The sequence below is a fragment of the Chelon labrosus genome (assembly GCF_963514085.1).
Source record: "Chelon labrosus genome assembly, chromosome: 5".
In the NCBI taxonomy this organism is placed as follows: domain Eukaryota; kingdom Metazoa; phylum Chordata; class Actinopteri; order Mugiliformes; family Mugilidae; genus Chelon; species Chelon labrosus.
Genome location: NC_140341.1, coordinates 30,486,753 through 30,510,566, shown reverse-complemented (window position 1 = coordinate 30,510,566; position 23,814 = coordinate 30,486,753). Strand labels below are relative to the sequence as shown.

Genomic DNA, 23,814 nt, shown 5'->3' with positions numbered 1-23,814 from the left:
CGTGACAATGAGGGCGCCCCAGTGTATACTGTATGTATAACATACAGCATACAACAGTACGTACTTTGTGAGGGCAGGGGCCTTGTCTACTAAAAGTAAAAGTATGTGACTTGGAAGGCAGGGTGTTTTAATGCTGGGAAGTTTGTCAGTATGCAAGTTTTGCTTCTTTAAAAACTTCATTTTATTGAGTTAAGGGAATCTCTGCAGGACACTTATGAGAATCAGAATCAGAAAGCCTTTATTGTCCTCCATCTCCATTTTATGTCCAACATCTCCTATGTGGTTTTGTGTAAGAGCAAAGGAAGACAGCATAAAAACACAGTATAAAAACACTATAAAATAAACAGTATATAAAAAGTACAATAAGGTGCCGTTAAAAAATCAAGGTATATATTAGAAAAACAGTCAACAGCAACTTTAGAGTAATAAATATTAGATATTGCACATTGATGGTACAGTGGATTGCACAGACGAGGGTTTCAAGCATTTAGCTCATTTATTGCTTTTGGGTAAACACTGTTAATGACTGTAAAGGTGCGAGCCTTGATTGCTCTGTAGCGCCTCCCAGAGGGAAGCAGTGTAAAGAGGCTGTTGCATGGGTGGGAGTCCTGTGGGATATCTGTGGCTTTGCGCAGACATCTGGTTCTATGTGTGTGTGAGAATGTTGAAATCTGTGTTCTGATGATGTTTTGCACTGACTTGATAACTCTCTCCAGAACCTTCTTGCCAGCCACGTGCAGCTTTTGAACCATACCAGGATCTTATGGGTGATTACACTTTCCACAGAGCTCCTGAAGAACACAGTAGCAGATCCTAGAACAGGTTCACCTTTTTCAGTGACCTCAACAAGTACAGTCTTTGCTGTGCCTTTTTCACAAGGGCAGTGGTGTTAGTGTGCCATGTGATGTCTTGAGAAATGTGTGTTCTCAGAAATCTGTACTCACTGAACCTCTCCACGGTGTCTCCTTTGATGTGAAGAGAAGTAGGATTCCCCCCTCTTCCTCCTAAAGTGAAATAACATTTTTTTGGTTTTGTAGAGTTTCAGTAACAGGTTGTTTTCCGAGCACCATATCACAAGTCTTAATCAGGTCTATAAGAGCTGGTGTTGTCCGCAAACTTGACAATTGTTTTTCTGTTATGGTATGGTGTGCAGTTGTGGGTATAGAGGGTAAATAGCAAGGGACTCAGCACACAGCCATGGGGGCCCCCATGATGAGGGTCAGGACTGAGGAATGATGGGCCCCCAGCCTGACTGATTGTGGGTGGTTAGTAAGACCTTAATCCATTTGCATGTGTGTTGGTCAATGCCCAGACTGTGGAGTTTGGACACAATCCTGTTGGGAATGATGATGTTGAAGGCGGAGCTGAAGTCTGAAAACAGCATTGTGACATATGAGCAAGGACGTTCCAGGTGAGGTAACACCGTATGGAGGCCTGTGTTGATGGCGTCCCCTGTCAACCTGTTGGTTCTGTATGCGAACTGGTGATGATCCAGACGGACGTAAGTAAGAACTGTTAGAACTTTATGTGATGATGGATGGAGTTTTAATTAAATGCAGAGGCACAGAGAACCTTTTTCACTATGGACCACATCATCAGTGACTAGACTCTCAGTTTTGTAGATGTATATGTACATGTTAAACGTTCTGCTAACTTAAACCAGCGTATTTTACAGTAGTCAGCATAAATTTGTAAAGCTGCTAAAGCCTGAACCTAATCCTAACCCTAATAATAGACCTTTTAGTAATCCTAACTCCTCTTGTAGCTTTAGACCTAAAGTGACTGCATAGGATGCAAAAGGTCCTCACTTAGGAAGTGTTTCCTGAATACTAATGTGAGAGCACTTTATCCTGCCAAATACACAGATAAAACACAGACACACGACACATGCACCCGTTTGAATACTAGTCAGCAACTGATAAATATTTCAGTGCATCCCTCTGGCTCACCAGTCCACTAAATATGAAATATTAATGTTGTAGTAGAAGTTGGGCTCTCCATGAGAAAAGGTTAAACAGAATGTTTTTAACTGAAGTGCAGCTTGGCTCGGTTTTAATTAAAGCCTCCCCTTGCCATAATTGATTAGAAGTGGCCAGGCAGGCCGCAGAGAAGTTGGATTGTCATGCCTGAAATATGACTGTGTTTGATATAAACGTTACCCACGGTGATAACACTCACAGCAAGCAGGCTGGGATAAAATGAGAGCTCCTTTTGAGAAGGCAATATGAGAACATTTATTTTAGGAGATTTAATTTATCATGTTGACAACACACTGACTAATAATTGATTAGTTAGATAATTTGTACTGTTTGATTTTTAAACCATGTAGGTTGATCAATTTTGTTGAGTGCTAATTTTTTAGATATATACAATATACCGTCTACTGTATATATACTGTGATCAGCCGCAACATTAAAACCACTAGTGAATAACAGAATAATGATGTGATCATCACTCTTATCATCATGTAATATCTGGGAAACCTGGGCCCATTTATGTGGATATTACTTTGACAAGTACCACCACCTGAACATGACTGCAGTGGAAGCAAACCTCCATGGCATTGGCAAGGGGTAAGAAATAAGGTGTTCTAATCAGACCAGGCCACCTTCTTTAATTGCTCCATGGTCTAATCCTAATGCGCACGTGTCCATTGTAGGTGTTTTTGGCAGTGGACAGGAATCAGCATGGGCATCCTTAGTGGTCTGCAGTTACACAGCCACATAGAAAACAAACTGTGAAGCACTGTGTGCTCTGACTCCTTGCTATCAGAATCAGCATGAACTTCTTCAGCAATTTAAGCTACAGTGGCTTGTCTGTTGGATCAGAACACACGGGCAAGCTTTCGCTCCCCATGTTCATCAAGAAGACTTTGCCACCCATTGCTGTGTCGCTGGTTTGCTACTTTTCTTTCTTTGGACCGTTTTACATACATACTGATCACCGCAAACCAAGAACACACCACAAGAGCTGCAGTTTTGGAGATGATCTGACCCAGTCCTCTAGCCATTGTAATTTCTATTTTCCCTGAATAATCAATTAATCATATTGTATATTAAAGTCAGCAAAGAGTTAAATATGTCACAGTCCAAGGTGACATTATCCGATACCCTTTTCTGGTATGAAATATAGACAGAAAAGGGTATACAACTTGCCATTTGTGTTAAAACACTTTTAACTTTCAGCTGTTACAATTTTGTAAAAGTCATCAATGTATCTTTTCTTCTAGCTTATAAATTGTATAATTTGGTACTGACTGAATTAAATCCATTCCATGTTGCACTATTTAAGTGGCATTAGTATTGAATTACATAAATATAAAGGGACATCATTGTATTTTGGTGCCCAGCTGAAGTTTTCAAGAATCAACATGGTTCAAAAACTGGTGATCTAGCTAATTAGTGATAGTTTTCAAACATGTGATATGGATTAAGTCTCAGTGAAGTTTACATATACTTTGCATGCATTCAACAATTTTAATAGTATTTAGTTAATACAGGGTAAAGTTTGTAGCTATGCTCCTAAACATGGTTTTCCAGTCTATAAAAACATGTTTATTGTTATATATTGGAGTAAAATGGACTTGCTCAAAATTTGTAGTTAAAAGACATGCTTGGAAACTACTGATCTCACTGAAAGGATGCAAGAAAGGCAGTGTAGATTTTTTACCACGAGAGGAACTTTTCTCCTGTCATCACTTTGAAAGGGCCCTCCTACTGTGAAAAATGTGTGTTTGTATTTCACTTGCCAAAACCATTGTTTACACCACATGATTGTACATTGGTGGAAGGCAATAGTTGTTTGCTACTTCGTAACTCACTACAATATTGTACCGTACAGTATTCCCTACTCCCATGTTTGAGCAGGTCACTCAAGTTTGATAGATTTTGTTTAACTTCCTTTTATAACTAAACCCCATCCACATATTTACACTCCAGGACTATATGTTTTAAACAGAAGCATTTGCACTGTAATAGCTGATTTCCATTGTGGCCTGCTGTCTTGGATCACTGTACACCATCATCTGTTTATTTTTATCCAGAAAGTACCTCCACCTCCTGTGTCCCTTGACCCCAACTGACTTGAAAGCTGGCATGAAAGAGATCTGAGAGACCAACAGAGCTTTATCAGAGTCCGTGTGTGTAACAAAGACAGCTTTGAGTATTATTGCCTGTTGCATTACATCAGGACCATTAAACTCAAGGTCTTACACTGATGAATGCCACTTTCCAGGCTTGGAAATGAGGAAATTAATCTCAACATTGGTTTGGTTTGCAGGAACACAGAGCACCTTAAATAATGAACGGAACTGAGCCGTCCTCCTAGTCAAAACAATGGTTTTACTGCTCACTCTGTTTAAAATTCTCCATTTTCTGTTTTGCAAGCTATGCTTGCCTTGGCCATGTGCAGATAGGTAGCTCAGATCATTAACTGCATCCTGTCCCTTCATCCCACTGGTAATTAGGAAGTAATGGAGCCCTGGCACAGAAAAACCTGAGACCACTGAACAGTAGCCAGAGTGCTTACTGTGCCAGCACCAATCTGAAGCAGAGGGAGCAGCCTGTACCAGTGATTGACCTATCAGAGGCACAAAATGGCTGAGGCAAGACACTCCCATCAGCCTTCGCTGTCTCCAGGGGCTGTCTAGTGCATTAGTTCTATGTTGCTTAGCACTTTGTTGTATTGATTTGATGTCCTCCCTACATGTAGTGGAGAATATACAGACAAGGTGTGCCAATTCTAAAGAGACAGAACTATTTTTGGAATACACTGAGATGTTACTCCAAAGCAAAAGCATATTATAGCTTAAATGTGGAGGGAAACAATAAAGCTTTGCACCTTTTATATGCAATTTAGAATTGTAAGTTGTCAGTTAAATAGATACTGGACCAGTTTCTCTATTAAACATGAACTCGCACGCAATTATTTCTGGTTTGTCCAACATTGACATATTTACTCAACATATAGACTGAATTTGTTTCCTGTGGTACAAGAATTTCTAGTGTCATTGCCAAGCTGTGTCTTGCTAAATGAGTGATTGGATTACCTTCTTGGCTAATACATATACTATGCTAATCAGAGTAGCATAATTCATGTGATCATCAAGCTCCAGGTCCATGGCAATGGTGGTGGTTTTCAGCATGAAAACAGAAGAAAAAATCCCTGACAGATTTCATAAGCAACTGCAAAACTGATCAATTTGCCACATCAGCACTGTTTACCCTTCCTCTTCTTTACCTCAATCAGTTCTTCTGTGGTAGTGAACACACAGTCTCCTTTTTTCTCTCATTTGAAAGTGTTTGTCTTCTCCACCAGGTGAAGGTGGAGGAGGAAGATGAGGATGGATGTGTGGAGGAACAGGAGGAAGAAGAGGAGGATGAGAACTGGGAGAAAGCCCTGTCTGTGGAGCGCTTTGGAGACATCATCAGTGACTCTGCTTCCACTAGTGTAGACAGGATGGGCCGACACTACACTGAGAAAGACTTTGAGTGTAAGCAATTTTTTACCATGTACAGTGCACATGTACCGTGATCTAGGGGTTGGAACGACTTCGGATTTTTTAAAGTTGACTATTATGTGGTGAAAGTCGAGTCGACGTCGACTAGTTGATGACGTCACACATAAAAACACAGTAGAAAGTAATGCTTTGAACAGTGAAATCTATATTCTTGACCTGAATACATATTGTAGTGTTTCACACAAAAGAAGCCATGAAGGCTTTTCTCCAAGGTAACTGAAGCTTGAACACGGGCTGCTATTGGCCATAGCCTACGTCAACACCATAAACACCGTCAGTCTGACACTTCTAATATGCAGCTCTCGCTCTGCAAAAAACAAAAACAAAAAAACAACACACTCTACAACCACAACAACAATGTCAACTAATAGAACACAACAGAACTGAACATAAACACATGAGCTTATCAATACTGGATGTTGCAGATATGTATAGCCTATATACATCAGCACTGTCAATGGCATTTAATAGTACTTCACAACGTGTTGTAAGATAGGATAAGTAGCTGGGATAAAAAAAATCCGGTATATCTCTGAATTCTTTTCCGTGTATACCAGTTAAAGGTCTAATAAGAATGAAATTTACCAGCAAACTGCTGATTTGTAGCCTCCTTCTCTCTGTTACCACAGGACGTTCAGTGAAGTTGTTAACTGACTGCTGCTGAGAGGATTTGGACCGTTACTTTTCGGATGATTGTGCATTGCAGTAGTACATTTGTTGTATTTCAGGACTGAATTACATATTCTGTAATAGTGAAGTATATCAACAGACTTGATGAACCACTGCTAGTTTGCTGGAATGACCCACTGGGCTCCTCACCTGTCTCCTAGGAGGCATCCATGTTGTTATTGTCACATGATCTGTGACTAGTCGACTTCCTGCTTAAAGCGTCATGGCACAACAGTAAAGACAAATAGTCTGCTCGTCAACAAGTCGATACAACCCCTACCGTGAACACATTATAGCAGCGCGAACAAATAATAATTAACACAGGAATAATTATAACAGACATTAGTCAGTGGGTTTCTGCTGGTCCTATCAAACCCTAACTCCTCACTAGTCCCATAGAACTGAAAAAGCTACTTGAATGAGTGGCAAAATATCGTCAAGAAACTCTATAAGTCTAGTTGCCTTTCTTTAACCTTTTTGGCTATACCATGACCTGAATGACTGAGACAATTCACAGACAATTATCTCAAATAGTTTTTATAAACGTGCATTAATCACATTCTGATAAGTAACTTAATTTCATAAGAATAGATTGGTTTTGATTTTACATTTTAAATTATCATTCTTGCCCAAATCTTCTCCATATATTCAATAATGATTCACTTCATTCCCACATTAGGATTCTGTTCTATGGTGTTTGGATTTATTATGCTGAAATTTTGTAGATAGAAAGCTAAATACTTTATTGATCCCGTGGGAAATTCAGTATCTTCAGTGCATTCAGTACTATACAATACTAAATTCAATACCATCAGTACACAGTGATTAGAAAATAAAAAAGAAAATTGAGGCATAATGTGGAGTTATGGAAATAAAATTGTGTGTATTGTCCCTGGCCTTGGCTGGAGGGAATTTGTTTGGTGGAACCAAACAACTTCTAAATAGGTTAAAATTATGAAGTGATGACTTTTTATATTAACCCTAGAAAACTAACTTTGGGTGATTGTAACGCACACTCACGTGATTTTCGTCTGATTTGCGTTGGTCCTTGGGTAGCTTCAGTCTTTTTTTTATGACATCATCAAAGGTAGGAATGTTTCCCTTCTCCAATCCCTGTTCTTTTTCTACAAGCACGTGTTCAGGTGATTTTCACCCGACGTTAGTGTTTGAGGGTAAAATATTTTCGGGTGGATATCACAGAATGTTAGTGTTTGTGTGTGGGGTCTTAGTTTCAATTCACCGCATGCTTTGATTTCTGCGAAATGTCTGTAAGACCAAAGTTACAGTAGCAGGGAGAGAGCAACAAGCTACAATACATTCTCAATTTTTCAGCACTGTTGTCAGCCAATCGTATGCATTTGTTTTGCCCATTGCCAAGTTATATAAACCGTCAATGCCTGTTCCAACCACCTTCACTCAAGTAGATTGGTTGGAAGACGTCATCGACAATGGCGACTCTGCTACAGTGTCACTAATAATGCTGAGTTGTAGCCTTTGTTACTATGTAAACTATAGACTGCATAGACTGTTAAAAAAGAGGAAGGCAGAACGGCTCCTCAAAAGTAACGCCAAGGCAAGTACAACTCTCCCTGGTGTCTGGCTGCAGTATAGGTCAAAAGCTCCACCTCCTCCATGTTACTGAATGGGATTTGCACCAAAGTAAAACACTAAAATACATGTCAAAAAATATTTTTTTCAAGAACCGTTTCTGTCAGTTTAGGCAGTGTGAATGGTTGTCTGTCTCTCTGTCTGACCTGTCCAGGGTGTACCCCACCTCTTGCGCAATGACAGCTGGGATAGGCTCCCATACCCCCGTGTGACCCTGCAGAGGACAAGCGGTTACAGAAAAAGAATGCATGAATGTTCTAGTGTTATTTTTTATAAGTTTCATTTTATTTAGAAACAGGAAACAGGATGTGACCTCATGACTACCAGTTGCCATGTCTGCCACTCTGTAAACCAGACCAGTAGGAACGTGAGAAAAAATAAATAAAATAAATAATATAAGTACAGTGTATAATCCAACATTTCTTTGTAACTAGTGGAGGCAGAGTGGAGCGCAGTATTGATCAAACGAAAATGCATCTGAGTCTGGTGGAAGTGTGAACAGGTCTTTGATAACGTGGCTCTGTGTGGCTCCACTCTCGGACGGTACTGCACAGACTCTGGCTCCAAACTTACAAGATGGCGCCACCTGTATCCCCAGAAAAGTAGCGTCAGTTTGGCCAGTGCAAGGGAGTGGGGATGCATTGTGCATATTTATATACAGTCTATGGTGTAAACGCACCATGAAATGCACATTGTGTTTACTGCTAATGAGTTTAGCATCCTAACATACTTAACTGAGATGGTAAAAATATGGTAAAGATTATACTGCACTGTGTCCACTGTGTCCGCATTAACATTTAGAACATCGTGACAGACGCTTAGTCTCCCTTAGTTGTCAAATTGTAATCCGACTGAATTTAAATATGTTTATGTGGGTATAGTAAATACAAATGCAGACAGGCTGATTGTGACCTTGTCAATGAGGGTTATATTTAGAAATCAGATTTAGGGCAGGGCACCATATTCTATGTCAAAGCTAAGGTTATAATGGTTAAATATACGTTTGAAAACCTTATTTGCACCATATTTGGGCAGAAATTGGAGTATTCCAGGCAGGGTGAAGTGTGTGAAGTAGCTCAAAATAATAACTTTCCTTAATGAAAAAGCTGTCATTCTGAAGAGAATCCATGACTTGTCGTTTGAGGATCAGTTTAGTTTCATAAAAAGCACAATAGAATGTTAGTGTGCCATCTGTTCAGTTACACGGTTCCTTCATTCTTTGCATAAAGCACAAAGGAACACAGCATTTACAGCATTTAGTACATAGTGTGATAGCGTCTTCTCAACCAGCAATACCCTACATAACAATATGCCATTAATACTGTGATGCATTTTTCACATTGTTCTTTTTTTATTTATCATTTTTAATCACAGACCACAGGCACACATTTCATCATACACACCACCCATTGTCCACACACCTGCCTGTGGCCCAGCGTTTACGTAAGAGAGTGCACAGCACGGACAGAAGGCGCAAGAAGAAACGGAAGAAAAAAAAGACCTCACTGCCCCCATCCGACGTTACACCCACCATTCACGAGGTAGACGAGGAGGAAGCAGAATCTGAGACAGAGGGACATGTGGTGGTTGATACACCCACCGAGCTACCTGACGTCCAGCCACAGGTAAAATAAGTTTGAAGAGCAACACCTCTACAATGTAACAGTACATGAGTATAATTAACAAAGCATCTTTTGTGCTCTATGAGCTGCTGTATAAATGATCATGGTTCACTGTACCTGTATTGGTGCTTGAGTGTTGAGCTAAGTATTACCACAAAATAGCTAGCTAGAGTTTTGATAACCTGCAAGGTTATATATGTTAGCATATATGTGGATTCACTGATCTTTCTCTTCCTCTCAGTTTAGTTTGGGGAGCCAGGAGGACTTGGAGGAACACCTGCCACTCACTACCTTCCACACAGAAAACAAAGAACATCCGCTGTCGAAAAAAGCCGCGCTGACTCTGATAAAGGGGGAAGCTCATAATTGGGGAACGGCTGTTATCGGACAGAATGAGGAAGTAGATGGGGAAGAACCTGCTGGCAACAGGTGGGCTATGACTGTCCTCTGTATAGATAGTGCTGGTAATATATTTTTATCAAATGACAGCGTGCAACGTCTGTGGTCAAAGTGGTGAATTTGCCTCCCACCTACTGCCGAGTTGTGAAGTTTTTATTTTCTGATGTTTGGAAATTTTTGAGTTCATAGTTCACTTTAGTGAATAATTGGGCTTTATCAGAGGATAGTATGTCAGTTTTATGTTCTCTGCTCATTCTGCCTTTAGCATGTGGCTCTATACTACGTAACATTTATAGTAAAATCCATGTTTTTGGTTTTCCTGTGACGGCAAGAAAAAATGTCTGCCGATTTATTGTGTAATTCTCAGTTGCTGTTTACTCCAAAGCACTGACATTTAAAATGATCACAATTTGGGAATGTTAATACCACACCAATATATATATATATAGACATCAACGACATTATAAAAAATATATATAAATCTTTTAATTTTTCAGCTCTATTTTGGTCTCCACCTAAGAAAATAAATTCTTTTGAAATGCTAAATGCTCCACTATATTCGGGTGCTAGTAGCCAACTTTGTCTATGAGCTGTTTGATGCTAAGCACATAGCATGCAGTGTGATTATTAGGACTTTTATTGCTATAGCTGAACAACAAAGCTGATTAAAGCCATGGGATGGAATTAAAGCTGTGGGCAATAAAACTAAAATGAAATGCTCAAAGATGCTAAAACGTTCTGCTGCAAGGAAAACTAAGAAACAATTGCATATGATTGTGTGTTAATCATTGCCAAACACTCATTAGCCTTGGTCTTTAATTACACTGTGAGCTTCCGATAAGATGAACTGATTATGTAGCTTTAAAGTTTATTTGTTGTTATTACATACCGCAGGACTATTTTCTCAGATACGGTACCCTGGTAAAGTATAATGAAATTTAGCACACAGAGCACATTGCTTAATTGACTAAACGTGAGTTAATTAATATAAAATGTTTACTTTGCTTCCTGTATTTGAAACTTTTAACAAAGCAGGTGCTTTTTCTTGCAACAAAGCATACAAAACAAGATAGAGCAGACATGCATACATGTCTTTGCATACATCAATCAATAAATCTTTATTTATAAAGCACTTTAAAAACAACACAGTTGGCCAAAGTGCTGTACACGGACATGAGAATATATATAAAACACACAGAAAAATTAGAAACAAGATTAAGATCATAAAACTAATCAAACAATATAAACAATGAGAACCAACATCGCATGCTGAGTTAAAAGACAAAGAGAAAAAATGTGTTTTAAGAGAGGAGTTAAAATGAAGAAGACAGTCGGCCTGCCTGATGTGCAAAGGCAGGTTGTTCCACTGTTTGGGGGCAGTGGTCACCCCTCATCTTCCTTTTTGTCTTTGGGACAACCAACAATGACTGATCTGCCGACCTGCAAGAGCGTGAGGGAGCGTACGGCTGGAGCAGTTCGGACAGATACTGTGGAGCGAGGTCATGAATATATTTAAATACAAATAAAAGAATTTTAAAATGGTAAATAGCCTTGTTTTTATATAGCTCTTTTCTACCTATTGTTACTCAAAGCGCTTTACAGTCACAGACGCATCTACCCATTCGCTCACACAAGCACACACACATTCACACACTAGGAGCAACTGGGCATTCAGTGTCTTGCTCAAGAACACTTCGGCATGTGGCACATTCCGGGGATTGAACCGCTAACCCTATAGGTTTGTGGGCAACACGCTCTACCTACTGAGCCACAGTCGGCGATAATCATCCAGTTACAGATCACTGTCATGTCGAACACCAAGCTTAGTTGCTGTCTGTGTAAAATGCTGATTTAAAGGCCCCAGATCAGCATGGACCTTGGAGGCATCACTAGGCCCAAACAGCATGATTTGACACCATGCCTTGATTTCTGCCAAGCACTCTAGCAGTCGATTTGCAGAATAGTCATCTGTCTGATTGAGGGGCATAAAATTTGGCTGTCGTCAGCGTAAAAATGGAATGCAATGCCATGTTTCCGGAGAACTGATCCAAGAGGATCCAAGTAGAGGGAAAACAAGCAGGCCAAGTATAGAGCCTTGGGGCACTCCTAATCTGAGAGGCGCTACATTGGACTCAGCGGCTCCAACACGGACACAATCACTTCTTTCAGTTAGGCCTCTCCGTGCAGATGCTGGAACACGGCAGAGGTAAGCCGGTATAATGGAGAGCAGCGGGAGGGAGAAAGTTTTCTGTCCGTCTGGTTCAAACGGACCCCAATTTTGTGCCCAGTATTGAATATTTAAAAGTGTCTGGCGATCATACCTCAGCAGAGAGTTGACATTTAGACAGACAAGTGACAGAAACAAGATAAATATAGCCAAAGTTCGCAGAGACAGACAGCGGGCCGTACATACTGGCACCATCTTGCCAAAACATGTTGAACTACATAGGCTATATGTAGACATTTGAACTTGTCAATAGCAACTTAATTTTTTAATAGGCATGTAAACAAACAATTCATCACTAATATACCCATATAAGCATTTCTTAAAGCAATTATGATCCACTTGTGGCTCCAAGCAAATCCTGTTTATTAGAAGACCTATCTGGCTGGCTAACACGCATAACCATCAAAATATGAATTATTTGGTGATGCTTTGAATTATGTATGACGTTTGCTGCAGGGAGGTCAGGGGCTCCATGGTGATTCATGTATTTGTCTTTGCTAATGTCTGCCTGGATAAAAGCACAGAAACAACCATCATGCCCGTGCCTTGCTATATTACATTGCTGTGTTTGAATTTAAAAAGCAGAGGATGACTCAGAGGTTTGGGGAGGAGATGTAGGCCTGCTGCTGTGTTGTGAAGCCCTCTGCTGGTAAAAAGATGGCAGTGCTACCAAGACACAAGGCCTTGTTTGACACACATAAATTACGTGTATCACATTTCAACATTATAGTACATCAGAAACTCATTTTTAGTACCAAATGCAAAACTGTAGAAATAGTGGAAAAGTACATGAAATCTTACAGAAATCAATAAAAAGCAGTGGCAGTTGAAGTGTTTGACAGTGTGGACCAATATGGAAATATTTAATGAAAGTATATATATTTTTTTTTTGTTTCCTTGTCAGCGTTTTTCCAAGATCAGATCTCTCAAGTTCAACCACAGCCAGTGTCTGGTTCCGCAGGAAGCCTGTCCACCATCGACTGCCGGGAGCCCAGCGAAGCAACTATGACCTGCGGGAGCGGATCTGCATCGGCAGCATGACGGCTCTGGAGACTGCTGTCTATCAGCAGTTGCCCACCGATGAGGCTGAGGCTCAGATGTTGGCCAGTGCTGATCTGGATGACATGAAAAGTAAGAAAGTAACCGCAACTTGTGCCCAGGTGATTAGGTATGCACCTACTGGATAAGTAGCCATGTATTGGGTTTATCTGTAGGAGGAGGTGGATTACTTTAGTTAGAGAAATTGACTCACAGGTTCAAATCCCCTCTAAGTCTGTGGCTGAACTGCCCAATACAGTGATATTTACTGCCTGGCCAAAAAATAAATAAAAAGGTCACACACTCTAATATTTCGCCTTTAGCTTTGATTACAGCACGCATTTGCTATGGCATTATTTAGATAAGCTTCTGCAATGTCACCAGATTTATTTCCATCCAGTGTTGCATTAATTTTTAACCAAGATCTTGTATTGATGACGGGAGAGTCTGACTACTGTACAAAGCCTTCTCCAGCACATCCCAAAGATTCTCAATGGGGTTAAGGTCTGGACTCTGTGGTGGCCAATCCATGTGTGAAAATGATGTCTCATGCTCCCTGAACCACTCTTTCACAATCTGAGCCCCATGAATCCTGGCATTGTCATCTTGGAATATGCCCGTGCCGTCAGGGAAGAAAAAATCCATTGATGGAATAACCTGGTCATTCAGTATATTCAGGTAGTCAGCTGATCTCATTCTTTCGGCACATAATGTTGCTGAACCTAGACCTGACCAACTGCAGCAACCCCAGATCATAGCACTGCCCCCACAGGCTTGTACAGTAGACACTAGGCATGATGGGTGCATCACTTCATCTGCCTCTCTTCTTGGTCTGAGTCCAGAGTCCAATCTTTATGCTCCCTAGTAAACTGAAGCCTTTTTTTCCGGTTAGCCTCACTGATTAGTGGTTTTCTTAAGGCTACACAGCTGTTCAGTCCCAATCCCTTGAGTTCCCTTCACATTGTACGTGTGGAAATGCTCTTACTTTCACTATTAAACATAGCCCTGAGTTCTACTGTTGTTTTTCTTCAATGTTTTTGACCACATTTCTTCTTCGAAAATGATGGTTCCCCACTGTTGTCTTTGAACTGTTGAATGCATTATTAGAAAGTGGAAGGATATTCCACTTTCTAATAATGCGTTCAACAGTTCTTAACCCAATTTTAGTAGTTTCTGCAATCTCTTTAGATGTTTTCTCTGCTTGATGCATGCCAGTGATTTGACTCTAATCAATAATAAGTCTTGGGAAGCTGGGGCATTTCATTCAAATCAGTCTTGGATATGACCAAGATTATCTAAAATATTGACTTGATTGCATTATTAGTTTTTGTGTAGCACCAGATTTAAAATTTACTACCCTCTTGTGACCTTAGCAGACAAAAATGTTCCATTGACTGCCATTATAACCACATTTTTTAATCTCTCAGCCATGACACAATATAAACATTCATTCTGCAATATTATCGTTTCATTTGTGAGAAAAATTGTCAGATTTGTAATTTTTAGTGTTCAACATTAAAAACAAGCCATTTCCCCATTATAGGATCTATGCATAATATGTTTGGTATTTCATTAGTTTTTGTACTTGTGTTATTGAGCTTAGCAGGCTATTTTAAGGTGTGTATGTGTCTTTCTTTTTTCTGGTGGATGAAACATTACAAACACCTTTCATCACAGTGCAGGCAATTAGATTTCTATATTTCTGCCACTATAATGCATATAATTATTATATAATACATATATATATATTTTGTCAGGCATTTAAGTAGTGTTTTCCCCTATCTGTAATTATAACCGATGCATTTATATGAATCTGTTACTATTCAACGCAGCTCTATGTTGATTTATGTGATGTCCTACAAAGTGATGACATTGCTGGGCCAATTCACAGTTAAATTGAAAAAGTACCAATTTGTTTGTGCATTGGTATTGTAAAATAGAGGCTTTGGAGCAGAGTAATGATGATTTCCTCTATCTCCCGGTCCTTCAAAAATGACTCACTTTTACTTCTCACCCACGCCACAGCAGTGTTGTGAGGGGTTTTGCAAGGTGTCTTTTTCTTTGACTGTCTATTAGCCAGTGAATTTGCTGTAGCAGTTGTTAATCAAACCACCATTATTCCATCCGCTGCTTGGATATTGGTCAAAGTCAAGTCAGGTCAAGTCAAAGTTTATTTCTAAAGCACATTTAGAAATAAACTTTGTATATGAGGTTCAGCACACTCTACTGTCTGTGGAAAGTACTCATGTTTGCAACACAAGAAATTGTAAGAATGTCATAATTGAAACATTTAAGCATTCAACTTCTGTAACCGCTTATTCCTGTGAAGGGTTGCGGGGTCTGCTGGAGCCTATCCCAGCTGTCATCGGGCGAGAGGCGGGGTACATACAGTCATGGACGAAAGTATTGGCACCCCTGGAACTTTTCCAGAAAATGCACCATTTCTCCCAGAAAAAGTGTTGAAATTACAAATGTTTTGGTATACACGTATATTTCCTTTAAGTGCATTGGGACAACACAAAAAAGCAGAAGAAAAAAGCCAAATTTGACATAATTTTACACAAAACTCAAAAATTGACTGGACAAAATCATTGGCACCCTATTAAAACTGTGGGTAAAGAATTTCATGTGATCCTCATTTAAACTCACCTGTGGCAAGTAACAGGTGCTGGCAATATAGAAATCAAAACTGAAGCCAGTTGGAAAGTATAAAAGTTGACTCAACCTTTGTGTTGTTTGCCTGTGTATGCCACACCAAGCATGGAGAAGAGAAAGAAGAGCCGAGAATTGTCTGAGGACTTAAGAAGCAAAATTGTGGAAAAATATCAACAATCTCAAGGTTACAAGTCAATCTCCAGAGATCTTAAAGTTCCTTTGTCAACTGTGCGCAATATAATCAAGAAGTTTTTAACCCATGGAACTGTGGCAAATCTCCCTGGACGTGGACGAAAGAGAAAAATTGATGCAAGAATGCAACGCAGGATTGTTCGAATGGTGGATAAACAACCTCAGTCAACTTCCACACAAATTCAGGCTGTCTTGCAGACTCAGGGTGCAACGGTGTCAGCTCGAACAATACGTCGTCGTCTGAATGAGATGAAGCGCTATGGCAGGAGACCGAGGAGAACCCCACTTCTGACACAGAGGCATAAAAAAGCAAGACTGCAGTTTGCAAGAACATACCTGAGTAAGCCTCAATCCTTCTGGGACAATGTTTTGTGGACAGATGAGACTAAGGTAGAGCTTTTTAGCAAAGCACGTCATTCTACTGTTTACAGAAAACCGAATGAGGCCTACAAAGAAAAGAACACGGTACCTACAGTCAAATACGGTGGGGGTTCAAAGATGTTTTGGGGTTGTTTTGCTGCCTCTGGGACTGGGTGCATTGATTGTGTGCAAGGAATCATGAAATCTGGAGACTATCAAAACATTCTGGCCCGTAATGTAGGGCCTAGTGTCAGAAAGCTGGGTCTGCATCAGAGGTCATGGGTGTTCCAGCAGGACAATGATCCAAAACACACCTCACAAAGCACCCAGAAATGGTTGGAGACAAAGCGCTGGAGAATTCTGAAGTGGCCAGCAATGAGTCCAGATCTAAATCCCATAGAACACCTATGGAAAGATCTAAAAATTGCTGTTGCGAGAAGGCACCCTTCAAATCTGAGAGACCTGGAACAGTTTGCAAAAGGAGAGTGGTCCAAAATTCCAGTTGAGAGGTGTAAGAAACTTGTTGATGGTTATAGGAAGCGATTGGTTTCAGTTATTTTGTCCAAAGGGTGTGCAACCAAATATTAAGTTGAGGGTGCCAATGATTTTGTCCAGTCAATTTTTGAGTTTTGTGTAAAATTATGTCAAATTTGGCTTTTTTCTTCTGCTTTTTTGTGTTGTCCCAATGCACTTAAAGGAAATATACGTGTATACCAAAACATTTGTAATTTCAACACTTTTCTGGGAGAAATGGTGCATTTTCTGGAAAAGTTCCAGGGGTGCCAATACTTTCGTCCATGACTGTATAAGCATTTTAAATGTCATTTTAAGGCTTTTCTTCTTGCCATTGTTTTGATGCCTGGTTCTCCACAGCTGTCATGTCTGAGGCCAAATCATCTTTAGTCTGGCTCCGTCTGAGTATTGACCAGAAAATGTAAGAAATATTCATTAATTCAATAATTCATTCATCTTCTGTAACCACTTGTCCTGTGAAGGGTCATGGGGGCTCTGGAGCCTATCCCAGCTGTCCCAGCCTTATTGTTTATTTGTCAGCAAATCCATCATCAAAACCTATCCTGTACTGAAATATTCCATAGAAATCTCAATTGTTTATTTAAACACAACTTAGTTTATTTTCATATCATTAAAGGGGAACTACCGTTTTTTACAAGAGGAGTGACAGGGCACCGAGATGCAGCCTCTAAATAACGCATTATCTGCCGCGAAACCCGTTCATTTCGCCAATATTTTGTTATGATACGTTAATACTATTCCCCTTTAGTCCGGAGTTACCTGTTATCATCATCCGAGTCTGTAGATTGACCTACAGACCCCGGATGATGTCTTCTGACCTAGATGATGTCATCTCTGGGCGGTATTACAGGTAAACAAGCTGACCGTTGCGGGTGCACGCAGCTCAGAGATGACGGGTTGTAAAAAAAACAGTAGTTCCCCTTTAAATGTTGACATTGCTGACCAGTTTTTCTTTGGCCCTTTGTCTGAAATATACTGTACCAGTGCATCAGCTTTTTGTACTCATATTGCCTACTGTAACAATCAAGAAAAAGGAAAAAAAGAGGTTTATTACACAGTGGATGTTCAAGAACACTGATGACAAAATGGTGACAAAATCTTATTATTCCTTCTTCATTGACATACTGGTCAACTGGAAAAGTCAGTTGCAACATTTATTGACTCCCTTGCTGCACTGATCATTGACAACTGTTGCCTACTGTTGCATATGACTTGGCTCCACCATGGGCATCCCACATATTATTTCTCATGAAAACACCCAACACTAATGGCTTCCACATACACTGTTCAAAGTAAACCCTGAACAAAACAATACAAAGGAGGAAGGACAGAGAAATGATAGCATCTACTAAGAACTAATGTAAATGAATGTCACATGTACTATAGGTTGCACCTAGTGTATAATAGGGAGAAAAACTCCCTCAATTTTCATTAACTCAGTAACTTAAGTCAGTAACTTTCTGATTAATAGTCAGAACGTTACTAGCACAGTTATGACAGTAAATATCAGCTTAACTACTACTACTTACTTTTCTATACTTAGCTCACATCTCTTCTAAAAAAAAGATTAAAAAAACAGGCCAAAGCTGTTGATTTTACTGGGAAAAAGGATAATAAATACAATAAAAGGAGAAGAGTGAAATACTGGTAGCCAGAGAAAAACACTCTCTCCCAGCATAGAGGGACAATAATTAACAGAGACTGCAGTCGATTCCCCTTCAGCAGCGACCATGCCCCTGGCCTTTCCTGCTTTACCAGAGCAGAGTAATCATTGACTGTTTAGGACCCATCTGGAAGCCGGAACAGGGCACTGAGAGTCACTCAAAACTAGCTATCGGATTTGTAGCGGGTGATGCCTCACATTGACAGGCCATGTATATCACCACTGTCTGTTCCTGTGTTACATTCTTAATATGTGCTTGAAGTGCATTCTGTCTCTGGAGTTTAAAAACACTGTTTTGTGATTTTTTGTCTGTTGTTCAAATTTGTTATTGTAATTTGTTATTCAGATTTCAAAATCAGGTGCAAGAGGTGGAAGTATTTGTCACTAACCTTGATTTAGACCAGTCAAATTAACAAAATATTGTCCACCACTGTGTTCTCTCTGGTAAATTAACAGGTAGCTAGGCTAGGCTAGCTAAGATACTGTAGCATGAGATTATATGAGAAAATAACTCGAGGTCCACACTCTAGCTTCTCTTCGTCATAATATCTCATGATTGTCACCAGCAGATTGAGTCTCAGTTGTCCCTAAGTCAGTAAAGGATCTCAGTCGCATTGTCTTTTTAAATACAATTATTTATAACCTAAAATCTCTGAATATCAGTTCCTGATCATCAGTAGTAGAGATGGAAATTAATTGACTAATAGTAGCTTTTGTACACCAGTTATTTGTCTCCCTAACATCATCATATGCAGCAGTGTGGCACTGCCCCCGGGCGAGATTTGTCGATATTGTGAGACAACAAACAGCTGCATCAAATCATCTTTTTTTTGTGTTAACACATGTTTGAAATTATGAAGACCATCAGCTTTTAGTCAGATAAATCTATTTTTTTTAAAAACTGATTAGTGCACCTGTTGCAGACAAGTTAGACCACAACACCCTTGGGGGTGCAGGGTTTCCATGGAGTTGCAGGAACAGGAAGGTTGCAGCCCCCCCCCCCCCAGATAATTATATTATGATATCCCAGGTTCCTTGTCAGTGTATATTTTGCATCTTTGTTGTGTTAATGTGTACTTTGTGAGCCTAATTTAATTCATTTTGAAACACTGACCTTTGGAACTTGACCTTTACCCCCATACATTTCATGTAGTTGAAGAGTGTTGGTGACAACGTGAAAAACAAAGGCATTAACTCCTCTTCTGCTCTGAACAACATTTTCCTGCCTTTCCTGTGGCCCAAAACATCAATAGGTAGTGGATGTACCATTCAGCTGACAAAGTAGACCATCCCTTGTCAATATCTCCCTTTGGAGTTGCAGCTAAAGCGGATGTTGTTGCCATTTATGTATCTCTCTGTTTGAGGTACGGACAGCAGGGGTTATTCTGCCTGGTGTAGTTCCAACTTTGCAAATTCTTAGAATATAAAGAAAATCTGAAGTTTCTATCTATGATTTGTAATTTTGTACTGGAAGAGGAATTCTCTGAAATTTACAAGACTTTTCTTTGTGTTTTTTTTTGAGAAGATTAATTTATAATAGTTTTGTACTCCCTGAATACATTTTTTTTTCTTTGTTGCTGGTTCCAACAAAGATTTGTTTATTTTGGAAATACGTACTTAAAATACAAAGAAGCAGTGTGATCCAGGCTCTTCAGAACAGTAACCCAGGTAGAGCGGTAAGGTTTAAGTTTTGGATGAGCAGTGTGTTCACTTGGAAAGCGGTGGATAGGAGGAGGTACCAACCTTGGAGATGACAGACATTGAGGGACAGGAGATCCAGGGACATGGGACGTCTGATAAGAAGCGATGCCTTGACCACCATGGAACAGAACGTCGGTGCAGCTTCCAGAAAGGCTTTGGCACCCCGAAGCAGCAACATGAGCACCTCAGCTCACTGTCAAATTTGGAAGGATTTGAGGACTTTGAGGAGTTTGTTTTGGATTTTGATGACTATGATTTGCTTGAGTCAATCCACACCCAGTTGGGGTCGCCACCCGAGCCTATACGTAAGTTGTGCATATTTGTTTTTTTGTTGAGATTCACTGCTTGCGTGGTGTTCTTTTATTTCAGTGAAGAATTTTAAATCATGCATATTTAGCAGTAGTGACGTTATGCTGCAGATGCTCTGATTCAATTGCAATACATTGGGAAATTCTCATGGACGAGCATTTTATACTGTTTTTTTCATGAATAATCAATAGATGGGAGTTGACCTGTTTCCACTGATTACATAACCCACTGCTAGCTTAATTAAAGGTAATGTATTCATAGCCACACGCAGAACAGAGTTCTGCGCATTATTGACACGATGGTCAACTGCTGCTGTTTCCAACTTTTCTATTGATCCACTAGGACCCATTTGGCTTGGGGCTCAGCCGCAGCTAGAGCGGAAAGAGATTTTATTGATGTTTTGTTCTGCTTTTCTATCCCTGTTTGCATTTGGAAAAATGGCACATTAGTCTAGTTGTGAATCTAGGTGCCAGCACTTGGAAGAATGTGGTTTATCTGACATACTGTAGCACATTCTAAGTGCTGATAAGTTCAGCTGTAACGGAGACACTAGCTGGATTAAAACAAGTGCACTTTTGTCCCTTTATACCAAGCTCATGGCCTGACATGATAGCAGTATTAAATTTAACAGCCATTTTTTGATTTAGTCTTATTTGAGTCATTTGTATCTTTCATAGTTTTGGTTTAGTTTTAGACAATGAAAAGTCATTGCATTTTTGTCAACTTTTAGTTATTAAATTTAGTCAAGCTGCAACTAACATTCATTTTGGCAGCTGTCTTTTTTAGACAAAATAGTAATCAGAATTTTTCTCACTTTAGACCTATTTACAGTAATTAAGCTTATATATCCTTCCCAAATTTGTAGCCACAGGGCATGAGGCAGTTTTCTAGTTTTGGTAGGCAACGTTTCTGCTGGCAACGTTTCTGCTGACATGTCACCAAGAGAATGACAGTTATTGTTATGTCTGACTTGACTTGCCATTCAGAACCACAGGCATTTTTTTTATTATTATTAAATGTCATCACAATTACAGAAATGTAAGAATCCCAGACAATGTATTCTTAATATGTTTATTATTCCCTGAATTTTCTTAAAGCTCTATGACCTGTTTCCCATACAGTGTTAATACTATGGCGTCCCGCCATGGTCTCATAACGAACCGGAAATATTTTGCACGTTTCAGACAACGTTGTGCTTGCGTTGTTTTTCCTATTGCTCCTGAAAGCATCTCCCTCCTCTCCTCTCCACAGCCGCCTCACCTCAGACCGGCTGCTCTGTTCTATACTGAATTATACCTGACGGAGAAAACGGCACGGACAGCTAATGTAGCATGAGAAGCTATTTGGGTTGTTCACTAATAAAAATTTACGTTACTGCCACTTTTTAAAACCCGATTTTTGTGCTCTTGATTTTTAGACCATGGAGTCATTTTAAGAGAGTTGGTCAAAACCCGAAAGAAACGACTCCAGACGTTGCGTTACGTTAACGTAACTAGGTAAACTTGAGCGCTAGCCAGCAAAGTTTGATTGAAAGTAAAACTCTTTGCTATAATTAGATTTATTCGCTGATGCTTTATTTAATCATACATACATTTGTCCATAGAATGCCACGTCTCAAAAGTATTTTGTTGTATGAACTGCACAGACTGCTATTTGTCGCTAAGTCCATATCCTCGTTATTACGATAATTCAAAGAGGGACAGATATAAAACTCATAATCTTATTCTATGGGCCATGTTCTGTACAAATAGTTGGGATATCATCATAATTAGGGACTTTTACTAAGACAACAAACGCCAGGGTCTCATGACATTTTGTGGGAAACACTGTCACTATAAACATAACTGCCCCCTTTTGAAACAATATTTTGATTTTCTGATTAGATACATGTTGCATATCCGATTTTACAAAATGGACTTTCACTTACTACAAAAACCCAAAGAAATATATAACAATGTTTTTGTGGATTTATTTAATTTCAAATGTGCACATAGATCAGTCTTATTAAATGGAGTGGTTGGGCAGGGATGGGGTAGCTGCCTTGTTTTCCTCAGAGTAAAAATAATCTAAAACATGTGTGTCTTATCATTGACCCAAGTGAACAGTCAAGGCAAGTCACAAGGCTGCTCACATATCCATAGCCGAGGCGAGCCAAAAGCGTTGTTTTCCAGCTGTCTACAAAAGAAACAATAATGAAAGGTCCATGTCTGTGCCACAAGACTCTGTAGCCACTGCCTAATATTTATGTGTACATTTTGGCTAGACTTGACTGCCAAGTTTAGCCAGGGAGGTGTAGAAACCCAAATCTAGGAATGGGAGTCACTTTTGGATACAGAAATCTCACCAAAAATTGTCTACATTGATTTAAAACAATAAAAAGTAATGATGTTTCTGTAGATTAGTTAAATATTTTTGTATTTTATGCATGGGGCTTTTAAGCAAGTTTAAAGGACAGAGTCAGAAGGGAGAGGAACAAAATCAGGACCTCTTCCCCTGGACTTCTGGTACATCCTGTCTTTCTCAGTGCTGAGAATAATAAGCTTGTCCAAATCATATATAGCAAGTCATACATCTACATTTTATCTTTGGAAACTGTATAAAAACGAAATAACAGACTAACTTATTTGTGCTGTGATGCAGCAGAACACTTAGAGCAGTTTATGTACAAAAACACGCAGCAGAACTGTGCAAAATATCATTAAAATGACCCTCACCAACCCGATCCTTTAACTCCATGTGCGCAAAAGGATCATTTCTGCAATAGCTGAAACGCCCCTCCAAAAAATTTGCCATTAAAATATGCAAACATATTTTACTTAATGGCAAGAAATACATTTAACCATTTATATAAAACAATTGCATACTGAGCTGCTAAGATTGTTAGTGTTTTGCCAAGTTCATTCATTCATCTTCTATACCCGTTTAGTCCTGTTAAAGGTCACGGGGTCTGCTGGAGCCTATCCCAGCTGTCATCGGGCGAGAGGCAGGGGTACACCCTGGACAGGTCGCCAGTCCATCGCAGGGCTAACACAGAGACAGACAACCATTCACACTCACACGCACACCTACGGCCAATTTAGAATCACCAATTAACCTAATGAGCATGTCTTTGGATGGTGGGAGGAAGCCGGAGTACCCGGAGAGAACCCACGCAGACACAGGGAGAACATGCAAACTCCACACAGAAAGGCCAGCCGGCCCATGGATTCGAACCGGTGACCTTCTTGCTGTGAGGCATCAGCGCTAACCACCTCGCCACTGTGCTGCCCGTTTTGCCAAGTTTTAAACCTCAAATCATGCACTAGTTTCTGAAATAATT

At 39.8% G+C, this 23,814-nt stretch overlaps 1 protein-coding gene across 1 annotated transcript in view; it reads left to right on the top strand.

The window, feature by feature from the left end:
* The window catches only part of slc4a3 (solute carrier family 4 member 3), a 57,146-nt gene that overhangs the window by 8,917 nt on the left and 24,415 nt on the right, over positions 1-23,814 (top strand). The window contains exons 2-5 of the mRNA XM_084544839.1: positions 5,317-5,491; positions 9,170-9,420; positions 9,659-9,846; positions 12,948-13,174. Of these exons, the coding sequence (XP_084400965.1) occupies positions 5,317-5,491; positions 9,170-9,420; positions 9,659-9,846; positions 12,948-13,174 (841 nt within the window). The remainder of the gene's footprint in view (positions 1-5,316; positions 5,492-9,169; positions 9,421-9,658; positions 9,847-12,947; positions 13,175-23,814) is intronic.